Source organism: Pan paniscus, chromosome 1 (genome assembly GCF_029289425.2).
Source record: "Pan paniscus chromosome 1, NHGRI_mPanPan1-v2.0_pri, whole genome shotgun sequence".
NCBI lineage: Eukaryota > Metazoa > Chordata > Mammalia > Primates > Hominidae > Pan > Pan paniscus.
In genome coordinates, this window is record NC_073249.2 from 22458563 (window position 1) to 22480235 (window position 21673).

At 34.5% G+C, this 21673-nt stretch overlaps 1 protein-coding gene across 22 annotated transcripts in view; it reads left to right on the plus strand.

The window, feature by feature from the left end:
- The window catches only part of CDC42BPA (CDC42 binding protein kinase alpha), a 331921-nt gene that overhangs the window by 240262 nt on the left and 69986 nt on the right, over positions 1-21673 (plus strand). For 8 of the 22 annotated variants that reach the window (XM_034948008.3, XM_008967809.5, XM_034948056.3 and 5 more), the window contains 4 exons: positions 6136-6241; positions 6488-6636; positions 8201-8292; positions 10644-10720. In XM_034948008.3, the coding sequence (XP_034803899.2) occupies positions 6136-6241; positions 6488-6636; positions 8201-8292; positions 10644-10720 (424 nt within the window). Of the gene's footprint in view, positions 1-6135; positions 6242-6487; positions 6637-8200; positions 8293-10643; positions 10721-11796; positions 11845-21226; positions 21266-21673 lie in introns of all 22 variants that reach the window. The other 14 variants (XM_034947986.3, XM_034948052.3, XM_034948013.3 and 11 more) reach the window with 4 other exon arrangements.

Here is a 21673-nt window from a genome sequence, read left to right on the forward strand (position 1 = left end):
GATTAATTCACATATGGCATTTTTAAAACCTTAAATGGTTACGTTTTAGTTTTATCAGCTCTTTCTTAAGCTCTTGGGATTTAGTTTGGAATATTCATCTTAGTAACCTTCATATTCATTTATTAAACGATTATTCTGGTGCTGGTAAAATTTCATATTTTAATAATACATGGGGAAAGTAGAATCTAATGAAGACTGTATTTCCAAGTAAAAATAGGAAACTTAACTTTTTATATTTATTTAACTTTTGAAATCCTTTTTGGTAAATGGTAGGTGTTTAATTTATATCAAAACAAATACAGGTTGAGCATTCCTAATCTGAAAATCTGAAATCTGAAATGCTTCAAAACCTGAAACTTTATGAGTGCTGAGGTGACACCACAAGTAGAAAATTTTAGACATGACTTTGTGATGGGTCACAGTCAAAATGTTTCATACACAAGAAATTATTATAAAACATTGTAAAAAATTAACCTTCAGGCTATGTTTATAAGATGTATATAAAACACACAAATTTTGTGTTTTGTCTTGGGTCCCATCCCCAAGATAATCTCATTATGTATATTCAGGTATTCCAAAATTTAAAAAAAAACCTGAAATCCAAAATACTTTTGGTCTCAAGCATGTCATGTAAAGGATACCCAGCCTATAGTTTCATCATATATTTATAGATCAGTCATTTGTAGGGAATTTTAATTCCTGTATGCATATTTTGGTTCAAATGTTTTTCCATTAAGAGCTCTTAATGCTTATAATGTTTCTATTCAGTGCATATAAAGGGAATATGCAGATTGTGGAAATTTATTTGGGTTCTAGACAGTACAGTTATTGGTTCATTAATTTATATCTATATCATCAAGTCTGCATTTCTGAAGCAAAATCCATTTTAATCTTTAACCAAGTTTATAATATCAAAAATTATGACTTGATATTTGTGATTCCATTTTTATGTTATCAAATATATATGTAAGGAGTAGCTGAAAATGACTTCAGAAGACAGAGTCAAAACCTGTGATACTAGACTACTGATTTTTTCAAGTGTCTGGCATGATGAGTTCAGCTGGAATGGGAAGTGGTGCTAGTAATGGAAGGAAGCTTTCAATGTGGGCTTTGTAGAAAGGGTTAATAGAAAGGGTGAAGATGAAAGTTTTATATGATGCCACAAAACACTCACTATACACTTTTCACATTCAAACGAAATATGCAGAAATCAGAAATATGAGGAAGTCACTTTGCATGAAAGCTGTTATTAACCCTACTTTTTATTTAGAAATGGAGTAATAGATAGCAGATTGGCAAATACCCAAAGGGAAAAAGTAAAATATATATTCCCTGTTCAACTTTCTTACCACTTCAAAGTTAACTCTGTGAGATACAATATCCAAGTTTATAAAGGTCAGAAGACTGAGTTATTTTCATTTTTTGAGTTTAGTTTACAGATTGAGTATTCCTTATTCAAAATGCTTGGGACCGGAAGTATTTTGGATTTCTTTTGGATTTTGGGAAGTTTGCGTTATACTTAACAGTTCAGCATCCCTAATCCAAAAATTTAAGCATCTTGTCAGTACTCAAAAAGTTCCAGATTTGGAGGCATTTCAGATTTTGGATTTTCAGATTAGGAATACTCAACCTTCTTTTAAAAAATGAGGTAATGCTCAAACAAGATTATAGGACCTCATGACATATAGCACTTTAAATGTTTCCTGGGACAAATGAACAGTTTTAATACAAAACAAACACTGCAGTATATAAAACCTTTTATGAAGTCACTTCTAATGGCTCTTGAACTCCACCTCCTCTCTCTTTTGCTATGAAATATCCCTTTCATCAGAAACCCTTTTAGAGCAAGGACATCTTCTCACCGCTATTAGAGTAGGAACCTTCCTTCTCGCCATTGGCTCATCAGAGGACTTCACGTTTTCTCTTTGAAATAATATTACAAAGAGAGGTTAGATTAATAGGCTAGTCCATAAGATTTATTTTTTAAATGTGTTTTCCTCACATAAGGCATTCTTCTGGTACAATAAGAGATACAGAGATCTATAAATGTAGTACTTGCCTTTAAGTAACTTGTAACTAAACATTTAAAGTTTAAAAACTATTTTGACCAGAGCTGGAGATAACTTATGAGACTTAAATATAAATGCCTTACATATTGAATAGATACTGACTTTTTAAAAATAAGAATGTAGTGTTGAGAAAATTATCTCAGACTAGTTGCTCAAGAAGGGTGGGAATAATCAGTTAAACTAGACTGTGTGTTCTGAAAACCCTGAGTTTAGTAAAATATCCTACACCTAGTTTGACCAAATTGGAGAATTTATGTAAAAGAATAGTAGGAAATAAGAGTAATAAAGTTACTGCAACACAGTTGTCATGAATACTAGGTAAGAATTTTACCTTCACTTATTTGTAAGATGGAGAAGGTTTTTCAAAGGTAATGGTGTTAATTAAAATGATGATTAGGCAAATAGCTCTTAACAGTAATGTTCAGAATGAAGTAGAAGGTAATGTTGGAAATAAAGTGAACAAATGCAGGAGACATTGTGAAAGAAAACTCTATAGGACTTAATACTATTTACAAATGAAGGGCAAGAGATGAGGAGAAATTAGTATTCCTGAATTGTGAGTTAAGGAGGTTAAGAAAATGGTGGCATCATTGAAGTAGGAAAGTTAAGAGGGGTAACCACCCTTGGGGAAGATGATACAATCAATTTTAGCTGTTATTTTATTTTGTTTGTTGGTAAGACTGAGGTGATCCTGAGACATCTTAGTAGAGATTTCTCATATGCTTTTGAAAAACTAACATAAAGATTAGGATTAGAAATGTAAATTTGGGAATTAAATTCCTTGTGAATAAGGCCAGTGAAGTGGTTGAGATCTTTTTAAGGAGACAAGAAAGAAGGAGGATGGTAAGGGCTATATTATAAAAGCTAGATGAAACAGCTCTGTAGAGGAGAACCAGGAGAAGGGTTTAATAATTACAAAGCATTTCAGTAATGAAACCTTTGTCTCTCTTTATTTAAATCCACTCACATATTTGAAACATTCCTCATTCAGTAATGCTCATTTGTGTATAGTAATAGCTTCTATTGATTAAAACACAAGAGTGTTCTGGTCATTAGGCTGGAAATTCACATGTATTCTTATTTAGTTATTACACCGGTCCTGTGAGATAGATATTTTTACTATCCCCATTTTATAAGTGGGATAACAAAGTTAGAGAAGTAATTTGCCCAAAGTTACACAGCTGGTAAGCACCAGAGCTAGGATTTGAAACCAGGTCTATATGACTTAAGAATCAAAGTTCCTAATTACTATATATGCCCCAACTTTTCAGGAACTGTCCCTTATTTGTCTTCTCAATATGCCCAATGTAATAGTATTTAATAAGTATTAACTAATTGATCATTTGAGAGAACTTGGAAGGGAAGGATTAAATGTGCCAAGAGAACACATAGATCTAATTTGGCCTTCTGTAGTTGAGTTTTAACAGATTAGCTTCAGCAAAATAGTTGAGGCAGGAATTAGACTTCGGGAAGTATAGAGTAGTGAATGGAGGGTTTAATACTAGAGCAATTACACCTATGGAGTGTAACAATGAAAGAGGGAAAATGGGATGTTTGGGGATTTGTCAGTGAGGAGGACAGGGAACTTTTGGATTTGGTAGAGTTTGTACATGTTTAAAGGAACCAATGGAAATAATGAAATTGAAAATATGAGGTGTAGTAGGGAGGGTGATTATGTATAGTAATAATCACTGTTATTAAGAAATATTTGAATGATTTAGCCAAATAAAAGATAAGACACCTACCTCTAAAACTGGTTTTAAAAGTTAAGAGAATGAATATGAATAAACTTAACCAAATGGCCTAGAAGCAAGGAGCAAGAGATAGTGTTGGGGCCAGGTGCGGTGGCTCACGCCTGTAATCCCAGCACTTTGGGAGGCTGAGGCGGGTGGATCACCTGAGGTCAGGAGTTCGAGACCAGCCTGGCCAACATGGCTAAGCCTCATCTCTACTAAAAATACAAAAATTAGCCAGGCGTGGTGGCATGTGCCAGTAATCCCAGCTACTAGGGAGGCTGAGGTAGGAGAATTGCTTGAACCCAGGAGACGGAAGTTGCAGTGAGCTGAGATTGTGCCACTGTACTTTAGCATGGGCAACGGAGCAAGACTCTCTCAAAAAAATAAATAAATAAATAAGAGAGAAAGATAGTGTTGGGGTTGGAGAAAGTAAGATTTTTTTTTAATGAGGTGGAAAAATAGACAAATAGCAATGATTATGAGAAGGAGTTGTGTGAGACTTAGAGTACAGTGGAACTTAAATGGCATGAGTTGCCCTCCAAACCAGTAATTCTCTATAGCCAAGAAAAAGAGAAATAGGTTTAATCAAAAGTTAGGAATTAGTGGAAGACTGCAGTTGTAAGGTGTTCAACATGTAAATAAATGTGTTCAACATGTAAATAAATGTGTTCAACATGTAATGTGTTCAACATGTAAATAAAAAGCAAAGTTAGAAAAAAGAGATTGTCATATAAAATTCCAAATAACTTAAAGTCAGTTTACAAGAGGTTGATTTCCAAAGTTAATAAAACACATTGGACTTCACAGTTTCTTGGAAATGTGCATAAACTAAGACCTCTGAGCCATGGTAGATACTAAACCAGCACTAGGTGAGACCTGTTAGCCTGGGCACTTAAAGGATAATACAGTTTTCTTTATTGTTACTATATAAGTATCTTTTTTGTATTCTAAAAAAGATAATCTTCCTTCATCCCAGTTTATTCTCTACACTATAGATCAGGTAATTAAATGAAAAGATTACAGTCACTTGTGGTCAAAGAATTTTAGAAGGACACAACCCTTGCTACACAAACATTCTTAAAATAATTTCCAAAACCATTTTTCTTTAACAGGCAATAAAAATATGTACATGTACATAGAGCCTAGGAATGTGTAACTGTCCCTAGAGTGAACAACTTCTTACCATGGTTTTATTGCATCTCCATATTTTCTTTTGCTTATACTCCAAAGACAATCTCCCATCTAAGAGGAGAGAGCAACAAGCCTCTTTTAAAGGGCCTCTTTAAGGTATATATAAATTTGACTCCTCAGGAGTTTACATTCTAAGAGATACTAAAGCAGAGCTCAGGAGTTAAACATGTCTGCTGTATGCATCGGATACATGCTGATTTACCTGAAATATACTTTCCTCATAGCTTCAGTGACCTGGATTTTATCTGAAGACAACCAGCCTGCACAAAGACAAATTGTCTTCCCCAAAGTGTGTTTAGAATACACTTGTGAGCATTGCAAATTTCAACTCCATTTTTTTTGTTTGTGCAGTATGGCTTTCTGTATACCAGTGGTTTTCATTCTTCCTGAGAATAGGACCTTCTTTTTTAGATTCTTGTAGATATGCTGGACTCCTCCCCTCACCTTCTCCCCACTCGAGGGAAGTGTAAGAAATGCAGACGTTTTCTTGAGAAATTCTAAAATGTGGAATTTGTCTTACTAAATATAATTTGAAAACTTTCTGTCTAAAATTATAATTGTATCATTAGCTAGATAGCCTTAAGACAGTAAGTAGAAATTAGGTTTTGGTAGACTTTAATCTTCCCTCTTTGTTATTTTATTGATCATTTCAGAAAACAGAAGAGCTTAATTACAATATAACCCTGATTTTTGTAGAATATCCTACATTAAACTTTCTAAATTTAATATACACTTCAGTTTTAAGAATGGTATGTTGTTTTTATGATATAAAATGGCAGAATCCAATTGAGAAATCTTATTATTTAGAAAACCTCACACATTTGTGCATCTGTGTTAATTGTTAGATTTAAAGAGTGTTAATTCTGTGTTTCAAGGGTGAAGTTTTAATAATGTATCAGCTATGAGTAACTTGGACTTTTGTAAACATCACCTGCTCTACCATGTACATAAAAGAACAGTTCCATAAACCTCTTCCCAGTTGTTGACAGGTAGTATACTATGGTAGACCTTTTCAAAGAAATTATTTAAGACTATCTTTGAATTTCCTATCACTTATTTCTTTAGGAAGCTTTAAAATAACATATATTGCACTGAAGCTTTTTTGTTTTACTTTTGTACTTTGTCTTTATATATTCTAGGGTCAGCGATGAAAAGGATGCACGAGGGTATCTTCAGGCCTTAGCTTCTAAAATGACTGAAGAATTGGAGGCATTAAGAAATTCCAGCTTGGGTACACGAGCAACAGTAAGCGTCTATGATTTTGCATGGAGGCTTATCATATTAGAAAAAAGAGATTTAAAAAACACTATAATAAATCCAATTACTTGTATCAGTTTGTTTAGACTTTGAGCCTACTAAAGAGTTTTTTATGAGAAAACTATTAGTTTGGGTCTTTTCCAGTTTAGAAAAACATAACACACAGCTGGTTAACTGTAATAATTTAAATGTTAAAAATAGGATGGAACTAAAAACACAGTCATTATTTCATAGGATATGCCCTGGAAAATGCGTCGTTTTGCGAAACTGGATATGTCAGCTAGACTGGAGTTGCAGTCGGCTCTGGATGCAGAAATAAGAGCCAAACAGGCCATCCAAGAAGAGTTGAATAAAGTTAAAGCATCTAATATCATAACAGAATGGTAAGATTGAATCATATAGTCCCACTAGAATAATTTCTAAGTTTGTCAAAATTATTTGGAGAGAAGTTACATGTTTAGTTTCCATTGCTTGCTTTTAGAAAAATGATGGCCAAATATGTTACAAAGATTTGAAAATAACTAGATGCTTTTAAGCCTTGTAGATAGTGATGAGGTTTTAATATAGCCTTGTTTTCCTCTGGCTTGTCCATAAAGTAGAATTAATAGTATTAAATAATATTCCATTATTTAATTTTCCTCATAAAATTTAGTTGACTCTCAAATTTTATTAAACCTAAAATTCTCTCATGTTTAGGAATATTATGTTTGTATAATAATATAACATATGGTGAGAACAAAATATAATCATTTGAAAATTGTGGCCTCTACCATAGGTCTTTTATAAATGAAAATTCTATTGATGGCAAATTTCATAATGATATAATATCTTTTAAGTATAATTATTGTTTTTCATGTTTCTTTATGTATTTAGAAAAAGTGTATCCCACAGTCTCTGAAGCAGTTAGCTAATGAACACATTTCGTCAATTCTGGTCACAACACTAGAGTGAATCATACTCTGAATACATAAATGATTCACAGTTAGATTGATTATAAACATGGTTCAAAATAAGCCAGTTTAAGTGACATAGAGGAACAATAGAAACTTCACATCACAAGTGAAACTACAAATACGAAAATCCATTGACTGCTGAGAATACCAAAAGTTCCAAAAGCCTGAAAAGAAATGCAGGCCCATGAATTCAGTTTTTAATGGTGTGTAGTCGTAGTCCTTAAACTGCAATTGTTTATCTTTTTAATCAAATCAAAGGCCAGATACATGATACTTCTGTTGGATTATAAACTTTTGGTTTATAAGCTTTTTGCTATAAATAATGCAGACATTGTATGTTTTACTTAAATGTGCTTATGTGGCATTGAGGAGGGGAAAACTTTTTCTGGAGAAAGTGAATTGATCCCAGCATAAAGAGCTAATGAATATCATTCTCTGTGTTGTAATTTGAAATAAGTAATATCTTTTCTCCTTACGCCTAGGACAGATGAGTTTACATATTGTTCATAAGTCAGGAAGATGAGCCAGTTTGAAAAATTATAAACTTACTCCTGTATGTGCTCCACTTTCATGGTTGCCTGTAATGGTATAATATCTAACAAAGTCTAACAGAATTCTAAAATTAACCTTTGATTTTGTAACATTTTTAAATTTAATAATTTAGTTCAGGGTCCACAAATGTTTTCTGTAAAGGTTCACTTAGTAAATATTTTAGGCTTTGATTAGCCTCCATCACAGCTTCTCATCTCTGCTCTTGTAGTGTAAAAGCAGCCATAGTCAATACTTAAATGAATGAGATTGGCTGTATTCTAGTAAAACTGTTAATCTACATGAAAGTAGGTAGCAAGCTGTATTTGTTCTTCCTGCAGTAATTTATAGTCCCCTAATTTACCATGCCTGACATTTAAACCAAGTAAGTTTGGCTACATCCAAGATGGCTCACTAACCAGCAATAAAAATTAATGACCTTTTTCCTTTTTTCTCCTTATTTAAGTAAACTAAAAGATTCAGAGAAGAAGAACTTGGAACTACTCTCAGAAATCGAACAGCTGATAAAGGACACTGAAGAGCTTAGATCTGAAAAGGGTATGGGAGTGTGTGTTTGCCTCACTCAGGACTTACTGTTATGTTATAAATATATTTTATTACAGAAGAATCAGTTCATTGCATAGGTGGGAGAATTGTTGACATAAGCAATTCTGGCCCTCATTTATGAATATACGTGTGTATATATGATGCATGTGCATACACACACATTTGGAAGACTGACCTCTGAGTCATTTTGTTTTACTTAATATGCATTGTTTAATGATTTCATAGTAACAGAAAAAGACACTTTGCCATAAATTTGACATTTTTTTCAGTGCAGTGGACTACTTCATGAATAACATTTTTGTGATTGGAAAAAAATTTTATTTTATAATGTACTTTATAATATTCTCAAATGCTATGATATGAGGTTATCACTCTGACAGTGGCAATGTGTGTTAACATCCAGAACTTGGTAAGGGTACTTGAACAAGTATTTCCTAGCACTTTTTATGTGCCTAGAATGTATAAAAATTGGGGGGGGGGGTGGGATTCACTTTCAGGGTAGTTGAGGAAACAATGTATGAAATAGCTGAAGATTAATTTAGTATTAATGGAGCAATTCAGTAAGGAAAATTTTGGGGGGCATTTTAATGTCTTCTTCCAGTTTGACACTTAAATTGCTTGTCCTGTAGGATATCCCGAATTTATTACCATTTTCTTGAAAACTTTACTTGAACATTTTTCCATTCATGTGAAAGCTTAGTCAGAGTGCTTCATAGCTGTATTACATGAAATTCTTAAACTTTCCTTAATGTGGATGTTAAGAATGTGAAGATTTAATTTAAAAAAATTCAGATATTTTTAAAATAAAGGGATATCTTATATACATTTATTTGAAATTGATTTTCCTGACAAAGGCCATCACTGAATACCGAACTCGTTAATGGGCTTTTTATTAGGTCTAAGTGCTTTCCTATCATTTCTCAGCCATGCAACACAGTGAGATAAAACTGGTGGAGTCTCTGCATCTGCATGTAAAATGATGGAGAACAGAGAGTAATCACATAAAGAAGCTAACAAGAAAAAGCCTTTACAAATAGTGGATGCTCAATAAATTCTTGTGGATTGAATTTCTTAATTAACAACAAAAGGAAGGAGCCCAGAGAAAGTGAATAGTAATTCAGATTAGGAGCACAAGCCATCATGCCAAAATGAAAATCAAGCTAGGTTTTAATTAATGGAAATTTGAAAGAAGATACATTATTTAGTGAGGAAAAGAAAAAGAATTCGTAAGACATGGACAACTCGTGGCCCTAATGGCAAATAGGAGAGAGACTAGTGCAGAATATGACTTGCACGCCAGATGACATTGATTGCATCATTTTTAGAATAGACCTAAACTTGAAAGAGACTTAAGTTTATCACTGAAGGCATGTTTACCACAGCTTTTTAATTTGGATTTTGAATATTGCAGAACAAAATTTTATTGTATAACATAATGTATACTACTACTTCAGTAATATAATGTGATATTTACAGTATGAGGGCAAGGATGTTTTTAATGCTTCATTTACTATTATTTCCCCAAGTCTTTAGGACAGTGTCTGGCACACTCTCAATATTTGAATGAATTTCTGAACATACTGCCTTACCTGATAACTGTGTTATATTATTAGATAGTAATATGAAAAACACAAATCAGCTGATGTCAATTCCTAAGGATATGGAAGTAAAAAATGTGGGATTGGCTGTTTTCTGGTTTTTTTCTACCTAGTATTTTTATTTGTATGTTGTAAGAATTACTTGGGAAATTGTGCATTTAAAGTTAATGCCATAGTCAAGAGATATGTATGAATTTTTAAAAATTCATCTGAGAAAAACTGGGGTTTGGAGTCTTCATCCTGTCAATAAAAAAATACCTGAAATCAGATTGGCAGTTTTTTTGTAATTAAGTGTATTTGTTTCATCACTGCATTAATTTCTTATAAAGGATTATTCTTATTAGTGCATACTCTGTGCTTTGATAAGAGTATTTCAAAACATAAGCCTGTTTGGTGTTGAATTAGCTTAGAAAAATCAGATATAAACAGACTCCTATTTTTAAATTCTCTCAAGCCTACCAAAAGATTTAATGTGGTTTTTTATTATTTACTATGCACAAAAAGAAAGAAACTCAGTAACATAAATAAGCATTTCATGGAAACTGAGGTAATTGAACTATTAAGTGATATTCTAGGAAACACTAGTGTATTTTAGTTTTGTTTAAATGTAGAGTTAATTATAGTGATCAACTTTGAAATACAGTAGTTTGTGAACTGCTTTTAGTAGATTCAGACAGGGAAGGTTATCCATTAAAATCAATTTTAATTGTTGTAGCCTTAAAAAAAGTTGCTGCTGTCTTCTAGGTATAGAGCACCAAGACTCACAGCATTCTTTCTTGGCATTTTTGAATACGCCTACCGATGCTCTGGATCAATTTGAAGTAAGTATTAAACATGTCACATATCCTCTGGGGTCAATTTAAAATTCACTTTGTAATTTAAAGTTCACTTATAATAAAACCATTTTATTGCTTCCCACATCAGAGGACCTAGAATCTTAAATAAACAAAAACATATTAGCAGAGGAATATGTTCTGCATTCTTATGGAGACTATAATCCCACCTCTGTTTAACAAAACATCTAAGAAAGATTTAATCATGAGAGTCATTATAAGATTTAAAAGCAATTTCATCTCCCTTAAGAAACGTTAAGAGCAGAACAAATCCCAACTTTTGAAATAATTTGACAATTTTTTTATTCTCCAAAGCATAGTGCCACAATAAAAAGTGAGAAAATGTCAAAGCTGACAATAAGGTATTGCTGGTTCTTATTTCAAATCAATTCATCTTTTAAAAACTATACAGTAAGAAGTGCTTTTTGTTAAAAGGTGTTACATAGACTCTGTTAGGCATATCACACAGTAATGAAATTGTGATTATGTAACTCTTGATCATTCCTTGGTATTTAAATTCTTTGCTTTAAAAAAATCAACTTACTGTTATCAAGTATATTTTTGTCTCAGTAAATTTAAGTGTGATTATATCTTTATTGAACAAATAATAATCATGTAGCTTTGTGCAAGGCACTGTTGTAAGTGCTGGAGATATAGTAGTGACCAAAATAGACAAAGTCCTTCCTACTAGAACTTACATTCCAGTGTGAAGAATTAGAAGCCTCAGGAATTCCATTGCTTACTTTTAGTTGTTACTTCAAAAGTACTTACATTTAATTTGATTATTAATTATTTGTCATGAGCTTCATTTTATTACATTTTGGGCACAGTATGTGAATTGTGTTTCGTTCCTTTAGGAAAAGGAAAAATAATCACTCTTTAAAAAGTAATTAATGAATCTCTTAAGTTTCTCAAGAACAATGATAGTGACTGCTTTTCTCATTTATTTATTTGAATTAATGTCATTTGCCTTTCAATTGTTTTACAAAGTTTTTGATTTATTATTATTATTAAATTGCTTCATCCATATTTTCTATTTTTTTATTGCTGTATTCGTTAAATAGGATTCCTTTTCTTCTTCCTCATCTTCACTGATTGATTTTTTGGATGACGTAAGTCTTTGATTTTCAAACCAATGCATCCTTCAGTAAAAAAGATCAGTGAATTGATTTGAAGAATTTGCCTAGTAATGCAGTCAGTTTTAGAAATACCACATTTGAAAATTTATGTGAGCCAAAATATGCTTCTTTCTTATCTTAAATATAACGAAGGATTTATCAGTATTAAACATAATGAAGTAAAAATTTACTTTCAAAAATGCTTTGACTGTTGTAGAATCCCAGTATTTTCAGTCTTTGTAAGAATTCTAAAACTAGAATGCTTATTTAATTATTTTTTATATATATATAAATAATTGCTTATTTTTATTTTTCCTGGTGATTTCTATTTTACTTTTCCCTTTTCAGCACTTCACTGTTTAATTTCTATGTTGGTTAAAAATAAACCTCTGGTGGTATAATAAAAAAAATTACTTTTAATTAATTTCTCCAGTAGGTTTTATTGTATGACAATAATAGAGTACTGATTTTAAAATAAATCAATGTTTAATTGATTGATTTCTAATGCTGACAGAATTTCTCTTCTAATGTGCAAAGTGATTTTAGTTAACATATTCACTATATGCACTATAAATTGACTGCATTATCACTTTCTCTCCTGAATTCTATCAATTTAATAATTTAGAAGTTCCTGTTAAATGTGTATCATTCATTCTCTTTACTACCTGGCATAACATTCTCTCTATTCCACATTAAATGCACAGTAATTCTTGTCCTAAAGCATTTATTATCCTGTTGAATAGTCTTTACAGAAATGGGGAAATAAAATGGATTCAAATGCAAATATTGTGCATAGAATTGTTTTTTAAATCGGGAGATTTTTTAATGTTTTATTCTTTCTGTTTTGTTAGGATACTTATAGTCAGAAGAGTAGTTAGCATGATGTTCTGCTAAAGGAACTTCTTGATCTAGATGTTTAAAAATTATTGAACAAAAAAGTGATTTTGAATATGCTTGGAATATTTATACTGAAGTTTGCACATTTTCATTCTAAACAAAGTGTTTTGCTATTCTCGAAACAAATAATTACTCTGGCTAACTCTATAGTGTGATAAAAAGAGAACTCTCCTCGTGTACAGTGGTATTGCATGTTATAATCTGCTGCTCAGGATGTTAAAATATTCAATATGATATTTCCATACAGATATTATTCACCTTAAAAAAGAAAGGGAAGGAAGTTTGAGTAAATTATTTTGGTTGTTCTTTCCACTAGAAAACCTTTTTATTTCTAACAAACTTCTCTCCATCCCTTTTCCTGTCACAAAAAAAAAAAATGTACATATATTTGATTGTAAAACCTAGGAGCAGTATGTATTTTGGCAAATACATGAGGTCTTCTCAGCAGACCTTTCAGGAATGCACACCCCAGCCAGGTCCTCAGCTTGTTTCTGCTCTCACAGGCACTCTGCCACTGCTGCCACCCACCTGTAATGCCTGAGCACCCCGCAGCCATTTCCCAGTGTTACTTTTCCTCCAGGAATATCCTTTCTCATCTTCTACCCTCTATTAATGCAACATGAGCTCAGTATAAATATAAAAGTAAATTTTATTGCACTGCAAGGGAACTCCTAGTATGAAGTAAAAAGGAGCTGAGTTCACAAGAGCTGCCAAATCTTTTATTTATATTCCAGCTCCTAAAAGGCATGATTTCCCACTCATGTGCTTTCTAAGCTCCATTCTCCCAATTTATTGGTTAAGTGCATAAGCAGGCACAAATCCCGCCTGTACAACTTTCTAGGGTATGGTTTGGAAGAAATTAACCTTTCTACACCCTAAATTTGCTCATCAGGCAAATAGTAATAATAATATAACTAATCTCATAATGTTGTTTGAAGATTTAAGGAAACAGTGTATGTAATGCCGTCAGTAATAATGCCCTTATTACTTTTAATAAGCTGGTTCCCTCCCTTTCTGTATTCTCTTTAGCTTCTTTTCTCGTCCATCAGTTCAGTTTCACTTAAATACTTTCTTAGCTCTTCATCACTCAATCATCTATCTACCACCAATATTTTATGGCACAAACTTTGTGTTTCTCTTTAGAGTTTGTACCTATGATCTCCCTTCCCAGAGTTATCATTCATTCATTTGATCCTCAAAGTCATAGCAGAATGATGTTTTAAACAGCAGTATTCAATCTTTGACATACTTGAGTTCAGCATCCAAGATATTTCGCATAACGCTCAAGTTCTTCTGTAGCTCTTTTTCTGCTAGGAACTTGGATTCTTTTTTTGTTTTTTTTTTGTTTTTTTTTTTGAGACAGAGTTTCACTCTGTCACCAGGCTGGAGTGCGGTGACACGATCTCAGCTTACTGCAACCTCTGCGTCCCAGGTTCAAGCGATTCTCCTGCCTCCCTCCCAAGTAGCTGGGACTACAGGTGCATGCCTTTTTTTTTTTGAGACAGAGTTTCACTCTGTCACCAGGCTGGAGTGCGGTGACACGATCTCAGCTTACTGCAACCTCTGCGTCCCAGGTTCAAGCGATTCTCCTGCCTCCCTCCCAAGTAGCTGGGACTACAGGTGCATGCCCCCCGTGCCTAGCTAATTTTTGTATTTTTAGTAGAGACGGGCTTTTACCATGTTGGCCAGGCTGCTCTTGAACTCCTGACCTCATGATCCGCCCGTCTCAACCTCTCAAAGTGCTGGGATTACAGGCGTGAGCCACCACGCCCAGCTGCACTTGGATTCTTAAGGAGCACATCAGGTCTCTGTTGTTCTCTGTGCCAAATCTAGTTATATTGTGCTTGATGCTTATATGCCTGCCCTTTGCGGTAAGGCTCTAATGAGTAGTACACATCCTTCTGGACATTCTTTTTTGTTTTCTGTCTCGTTGCTATAGAGGAGATTATGTTGAAGACCTAAAGTTTGAATTGCAGCTGGAACTTGTACGTATAGAAGGGAATAAGACTAGTATTGACTAGAATTGCAGGAATCAAGTCCTTTGGTATCAACATATTATCATTCTTCTCCCTCTGTCTCTGGGAACCCAGTGTTCTCATGCTGCCCTCTGATTTGTCGGAGCTTTACCACCAGTGCCTCTCCTCCTCCAAAGTTACCTTCTTTACTCCTACTTTTACCCTTCCACACAGGCCTCTAAGTGTAGTTACTTTATTTAAAACAGTACGGTTTTAAGTTAAAATGTTCCCACCCCTATTTTTTCCTCCACATGTTTTGCCTGTTAACTCAAAATTCAAATGAATGCTGGAATTTTTGGCACAATGGGAAGATGTTCGGAGCAACATGCTTTCCTTTTTAAGTCACATTGTTTGGCCAGTACTTGTATGTGTAATAGTAGCTTTGAAGAGAAGAAATATATGTAATACCAGTCATTCCCTTCCCTCTGGGAAAATGAAAGGAGGCAACCAGGCAGAGCAGAGCATATTCTCAACACTCTCTGCTTCTCTAACTTGGGGGAATGTAGGCATTTGGGCTTTTCTACATGTAGAATCATAGAGTTTTGAAGGAGAAAACCTTAGAAAGTATTTAATCCAGTTGTTTTAACCATTACAGCACTCTTCTGTTATTAAGAGTGGATAGGTTACTCTCCCATTTTTAAGAGTGACTTTTTTAAAGTTCTCAATCTTTGGGGATTAGGACAGTGTGGTGATACATTGTTATGTAAAATATTCTTTAGGACAGATAAAGAAGGGTTTGAGTTAATTTATTTATTTATTTATTTATTTTGAGATGGAGTCTCGCTCTCTCACACAGGCTGGAGTGCAGTGGCGCGATCTCAGCTCACTGCAAGCTCCGCCTCCCGGGTTCACGCCATTCTCCCGCCTCAGCCTCCCGAGTAGCTGGGACCACAGGTGCCCACCACCATGCCCGGCTAATTTTTTGTATTTTTAGTAGAGACGGGGTTTCACCGTGTTAGCCAGGATGGTCTTGATCTCCTGACTTCGTGATCTGCCCACCTCGGCCTCCCAAAGTGCTGGGATTACAGGCGTGAGCCACCATGCCTGACCGGGTTTGAGTTAATTTTAAAAGAAATTGAAACTACTTTGATAAGTGGTCTCTTGAGAAAGGCATTTCCGTTCAACCTATTAAGAAAGCAGTAGAACAGAGATACCAAGATCCCTTCTGCTGTAGAAATTATTCCCACTTCTACCCTCATCTTTTCCTTCAACCGTGCATGCCCAGTCCTGGACTGTCTAGTCCATGTTAGCCCCAGCCTCTTTCTCTAGGTAATAAACAGGGTGAGGAGCAAATGGAGCTCAGCTGCTTAGATTTTCCCATTTCTTTCCCCCATCTATTCCCTTCATCCCAATAGTAACAGATCCAGGGATCATCACACCAAGCTTGTAGCAACTTCCTATACTCTCTTCAGTTCATTTTCTTTTCAGCCGAACCTGAAAAAGCTTGGCTTGAGAATATTATAGATAATACTAATTACAATCATATAAATTAACTGCTTGCTCTTTATATTTGAGAAACATATTGTCATATATTAAATATGTGCTAAGTAAGTTTTGAATTTGATTAAATTACAATTCTACACTTTGTTCATTTAGTCCCAGTTCACAAAAATAGAAATTGCCCATTTGCCTGGAAAATGAGAATGTACTCAACTTGGTTTTTCAGAGTTTTCTTACTCTGATATACTGATGAAAGAGTAAATCAAGGATTAAGCTCGGGAATATAAAGGTCAGACACAGAGAAACAGAGATAGTATCTATAGCCCAACAGTCTGGTCCCCCTAATATTGTTTTCCATTCTTATATTCTGGCATATAAGAAAAGCAAGTAGTCTGACAATATTGGCAGGCTGAGTTCTGGACTTGATTTTAACCTTGTATAACATCTTACTAAGATGCTTCAAAATATTTAATTTCAGTCATGGCTTCTAACTTCTTTAATTTATCTCTTGATTTCACATGGTTTTATCTCCCAGCATCTTTTACATTCTGTTACAATCAGTTACAGAAATCTGAGGCTTTTACAGAAACCTGAGGCTTGGCAGCATAGTTTCAGCGATACTTGGGGGGATGGTCAATTGTATGTGAGAATTTGTAGGAAATAGAATTTTAAAACATACATTTTAAAGATTTTTAGTCCTATGACCAAAATCAGACCTAGGTTCTTTGGCATTCCTGAAATTTGCTCATTCAATTCTTGTTTTTACAATTTCTATCCACATATTCACCACAACCCTACCTGAAGATTGCATATTTCAGAAAGTTACACGCATTTTTTCCTCAACTTAGGCAATGTATTATGTTGAATATAATTGTATATATTACGTATTTTATCGCATATATAATATAATAATATATTTAGACAATCTAAAGAGAAAGAACCATGATTACATAGTCCATTTCTTCTTTGGTATTTTATTAAATAAGACCTCTAGGATTAATTGAACCTTAAAAACTATTAGCCAAATTATGTACTCCTGAGATTATTTCTTTTGGTTTCTGCTTGTGTGCATACCTTCATATTCAGTCTTAAAGTTTTGTTGGCATGTCATGGACCTATATATGAAATACATGTTTTAAAGTGGTATTTGGTTGCACATTAAGACAAGGTGCTGGTTTATAGTGTTTGCCATGAATTCAATTTCAGAGTTTATAAAAAACCACAGTGTGTGTAGGTATATATGAGAGAGAAAGTGTGTGGGTGTGTTTTCCTCTAACTCACCTTTTCTGTTGAAAACATAAAAATAGTTGAAAACGTAACAATATTGAAAACATAAAAATTAGACAATTTCTAAGTAAACACTTTGGTAAGAAATCATTGCTGTGGTGATAGTATCATTATTAGCTTTAAATGGTATTGGCTTAGAAAATGTATTGTCCTTCATTTTCAAAGATAGTTTCGGGAGACATTTTAACTTGTTTTTAGTATAGTGATAATATATTTATTTTGAGATATTCATGCTCTTTTCCATGGTTTTAGCATACTCCAGACTCTAGTCTAGAAGTAGAGATAGCCAAAAAAGTTTTTTTTTTTTTAATGTTAAACATTTTAGCACTTTTTACATGGGTGGTAATATACTGGGCATAATGGATACAAAGACAAAGCAGACGTGGAAATGGACCTCAAAGTGCTTATTTTATAATTAGAAAAATAATTATATAGTTACACACTATGCAATGTGGAAAGCAATAAATGCCATGAGAAATACCTAGGCTAAGTACTATGGACATTCAGAAGGATTCATTCAATATTTATTGAGAATATTTAAGTTTGAAGGCTTATGCTAAGCATAATACAATACTTCCTGCCCTTAAGCGTAATATTTCCTGCCCTTAAGCATAATACAATATTTCCTGCCCTGACAGTCTAATTGGAAAGACAAATATATAACCAGATAACTATAACACCATGTGGGAAATATAGTAATAAAAGATAAAGATCGTATATCATGGGAATACAAAGAAGAGAGATTTCTGATTGAACCAGGAGGATCCAGAAAAGCTTATTAAGGGAAATAATGCCTGAGCTGGGTCTTCACAGATGAGTATGTTCAGCAAAATCATAAAACAACTACATAAGAGGAGTATATTCTAGACAGGCAGAGCGAACTTGCCGGGGGAGGAAGCAGGAAGTTACGGGATTGTGGACAGAGGGAGATTTCAATTTAGTTAGAATTGTCCCTTGCTTGGCAAACAAAAAGGGTGAGGAAGGGATTGAGAAATGAGTATGAAGACATGGGCAAAGGCCAGAATAAGGGTCTGTGTTTCTCAACTTTATACTTCATATTACAGAGCTTAGGTTTAATCAGTCCCATATGTAATAATTATTAAAAGATTTAACAGAAGAGAAAGGTGACAGCTTTATTTTGGACAAGTTAAGTTTGAGATTCCTAAGGGACATCCAGTTGGAGATGTCCAGCAGACAGTCAGATATTTAATATATGCGTCAGGAGTTTAAGGAAGAGGAGTGAACTGGCAACAGAGATTTGGAAATAATCAGAGTTGAAAGTGGATGAGATTCCCCAAGGGGCAGATTGTAGCAGTGAGCCAAGGACAGAAACCTGGAATCTCCATTGAAGAAAGGGTGAAGGAATAGGACTCCACAAAAGCTAAGAAAGCAATCGTTGAGAAGTATGTGGTTACTTAGGAAAGTACCTGTCAGAAAAACTAGAAGAGCAGAGAATTTTAAGGAGGGGAATGGTCAGTGTGATGGTATGGCAGAGGTGGTTGGTCAGATAGGACAAACCAGAAATACTGACCTGAGTATCAGATCAAAGCAGAATCTGAATTGCACTGTATTAGAAGTTAATTGGGAGTTTAGAAAATACAGACGGCATTTGTATACCATTTTTCAGAAATCTGGCTGAGGAAGTTTTGAATCCTGGCTCTACCACTTAATTGTTTTATAACCTTAGGCAAGTTGATCCATCTTCTACATCTTTAAAATGAGGATCATAATTCCTACCTTATAGGGTTTCTGTGAGAATTAAAATAATTCATATATGTAAAGCACTTTGGAAAACGATCTGCGTATACTCTGCACATAATAAATGTTATTATGATTATTAAGGAAGAAGGGAGATAGATGATAGCTAGAGGAAGAGTTGGAGTTGATTTGTTTATTGTTTGGTTGTTTGGTTTTGGGGGCAAGAAGAAATGAGAGAGATTCTTCCCATTAATAACTGAGGAAAAGTAACTAGGTTTGAACCTGAGACTTTAGCCTCCATAATGGAAAAACTTCTTTAGAACTCTCCGGGCCTTCTAATCCTGGTTTACTATTAACTCTGCAGGACACAGTGTTCAAGTTATCTTCCATTCCAGTTTCCTATGGAAAGAAAGAATATTTCTGGCCAGGCGCGGTGGTTCACACCTGTAATCCCAGCACTTTGGGAGGCCGAGGCAGGCGGATCACTTAGGTCAGGAGTTCGAGACCAGCCTGGCCAACATGGTGAAACCCCATCTCTACTAAAAATACAAAAATTAGCCGGGCATGGTGGCGCACACTTGTAATCACAGCTACTCGGGAGTCTGAGGGAGGAGAATCACTTGAACCTGGGAGGTAGAGGTTGCAGTGAGCCGAGATCGCACCACTGCATCCACCTGGGTGACAGAGCAAGACTCTGTCTCAAAAAAAAAAAAAAAAAAAAAAAGTAGTTCCTATTTACTTACCTGCCAGAGTTATTGTAACACTAATACTGAATTTTTGGTAGTGTTTCTCATTCTTGAACTTTTCCTTTTTTCTTAAATCTTCTATAACTCCTGTAGACCTAGTCTATAAGTTCCCTCCTCTAGGTCCCCAAGAAAATCTTCTCTATCCCTCCTCTAGGTTCCCATACAAACCTTGTACATATCTCAGTGATAGCATTTGTCACATTGTTGCCGGCATGATGTCTTCTCTACCAGTCTGTGAACTTCCATGTCTTATTTATCTTTCAATCCCTTGCAAAGTCGGCTTAGTATCCAACGTATTGTGAGCTCACAACAAATGTTAGGTTGCACTGAATGTTAGAAATTGCCAAAGTAGATATGGTTCATATTAGTGAAGCTCTACTGCTGGAGCATCACAAAAATATTTTGATTGGGAGGCCAAGGTGGGCGGATCACGAGGTCAGGAGATCGAGACCATCCTGGCTAACATGGTGAAACCCCGTCTCTATTAAAAATACAAAAAATTAGCCGGGCGTGGTGGTGGGCGCCTGTAATCCCAGCTACTCAGGAGGCTGAGGTAGGAGAATGGCATGAACCCGGGAGGTGGAGCTTGCAGTGAGCCAAGATTGCGCCACTGCACTCCAGCCTGGGCGACAGAGCGAGACTCCCGTCTCAAAAAAAACAAAACAAAACAAAACAAAAAAAAAACTTTTTGAGATAATTGTTCCTTTTTTCCTAATTACTTAATTCTTTAATGTTAGAAAGGTGAAAGTCCCTCTTTTGACTACGGCTGAAGTTGAGTCAGGATGGAGTATTGTTCAAATAACTTTTAATTTTAATTTATTATCATTAATTCTGAAATCCTAACTTAGCCCTTGTCATTTAAAAGAATCATTTTTGAAAAGAGTAAAAATTTACTAGGTAAATGTCTAACGCCAGGCTAGTTAATTATTTTATTGAATGTTTGCCAGCACTAAATCAGAAATATCTAGATCCTTTTTGTTCTCATTTGTTCCAGTCTGCTACTGCCAACCTTTCCAGAAAAGAAATTGTCTATCACTTGATGAAGCCTTATTTTGTGGGTCACTGTACATGGGCCATTGAAAAGTTTGTCAACCTTAGACGTAGTCCAAACAACTGTTTCTTTACCATCCTATCCTCCAGTTTTTCCTAAAAATACATGTACATTCAACCTATCCAAAACTGTGGCTTTATATGTATGTTTATATACTTTGTCTGTTAATACAATAGTAGTCCTTGAGAGTCTTATGTGTGTAAATATTTGTAACATGTCCTATTCTCCTTTCTCTGTTGAAGCGCTCTCCATCCTGTACTCCAGCTAGCAAAGGCAGACGTGTAAGAGACTTTTGCACTTTATGTACCCATCCTGAGGCCTTTTACCCCTCTCTCATCCTTTTGCCTGTGATTGCGGAACCTGTTAATGTTTTTGTGGTATATTATTACATCTATTGCATGCTTTGTGCTGCTGCTCCTGCTGTTGCTGTGCTGCTTTTATGTTTTTGTTTTTTTTTTTTTTGGCTTTGGCCGCAAAGCTTTAGGAATGTTCATATAAATCACTATAACCAAACTACTAAAATGATAAGATATCTTTTTTAGTTTGATCAAGGGGAAAAGTGATCCTAAAGTATGCCTTCTAAGTAGTCAAAGTACATGAGCTCCTAAGAATCTGTTGTAAGCAAATATGTAGATTGTTTCTTAGAGATTTTAATTATGTAGAAAGAAAACTTGATCATTCATGTTGTA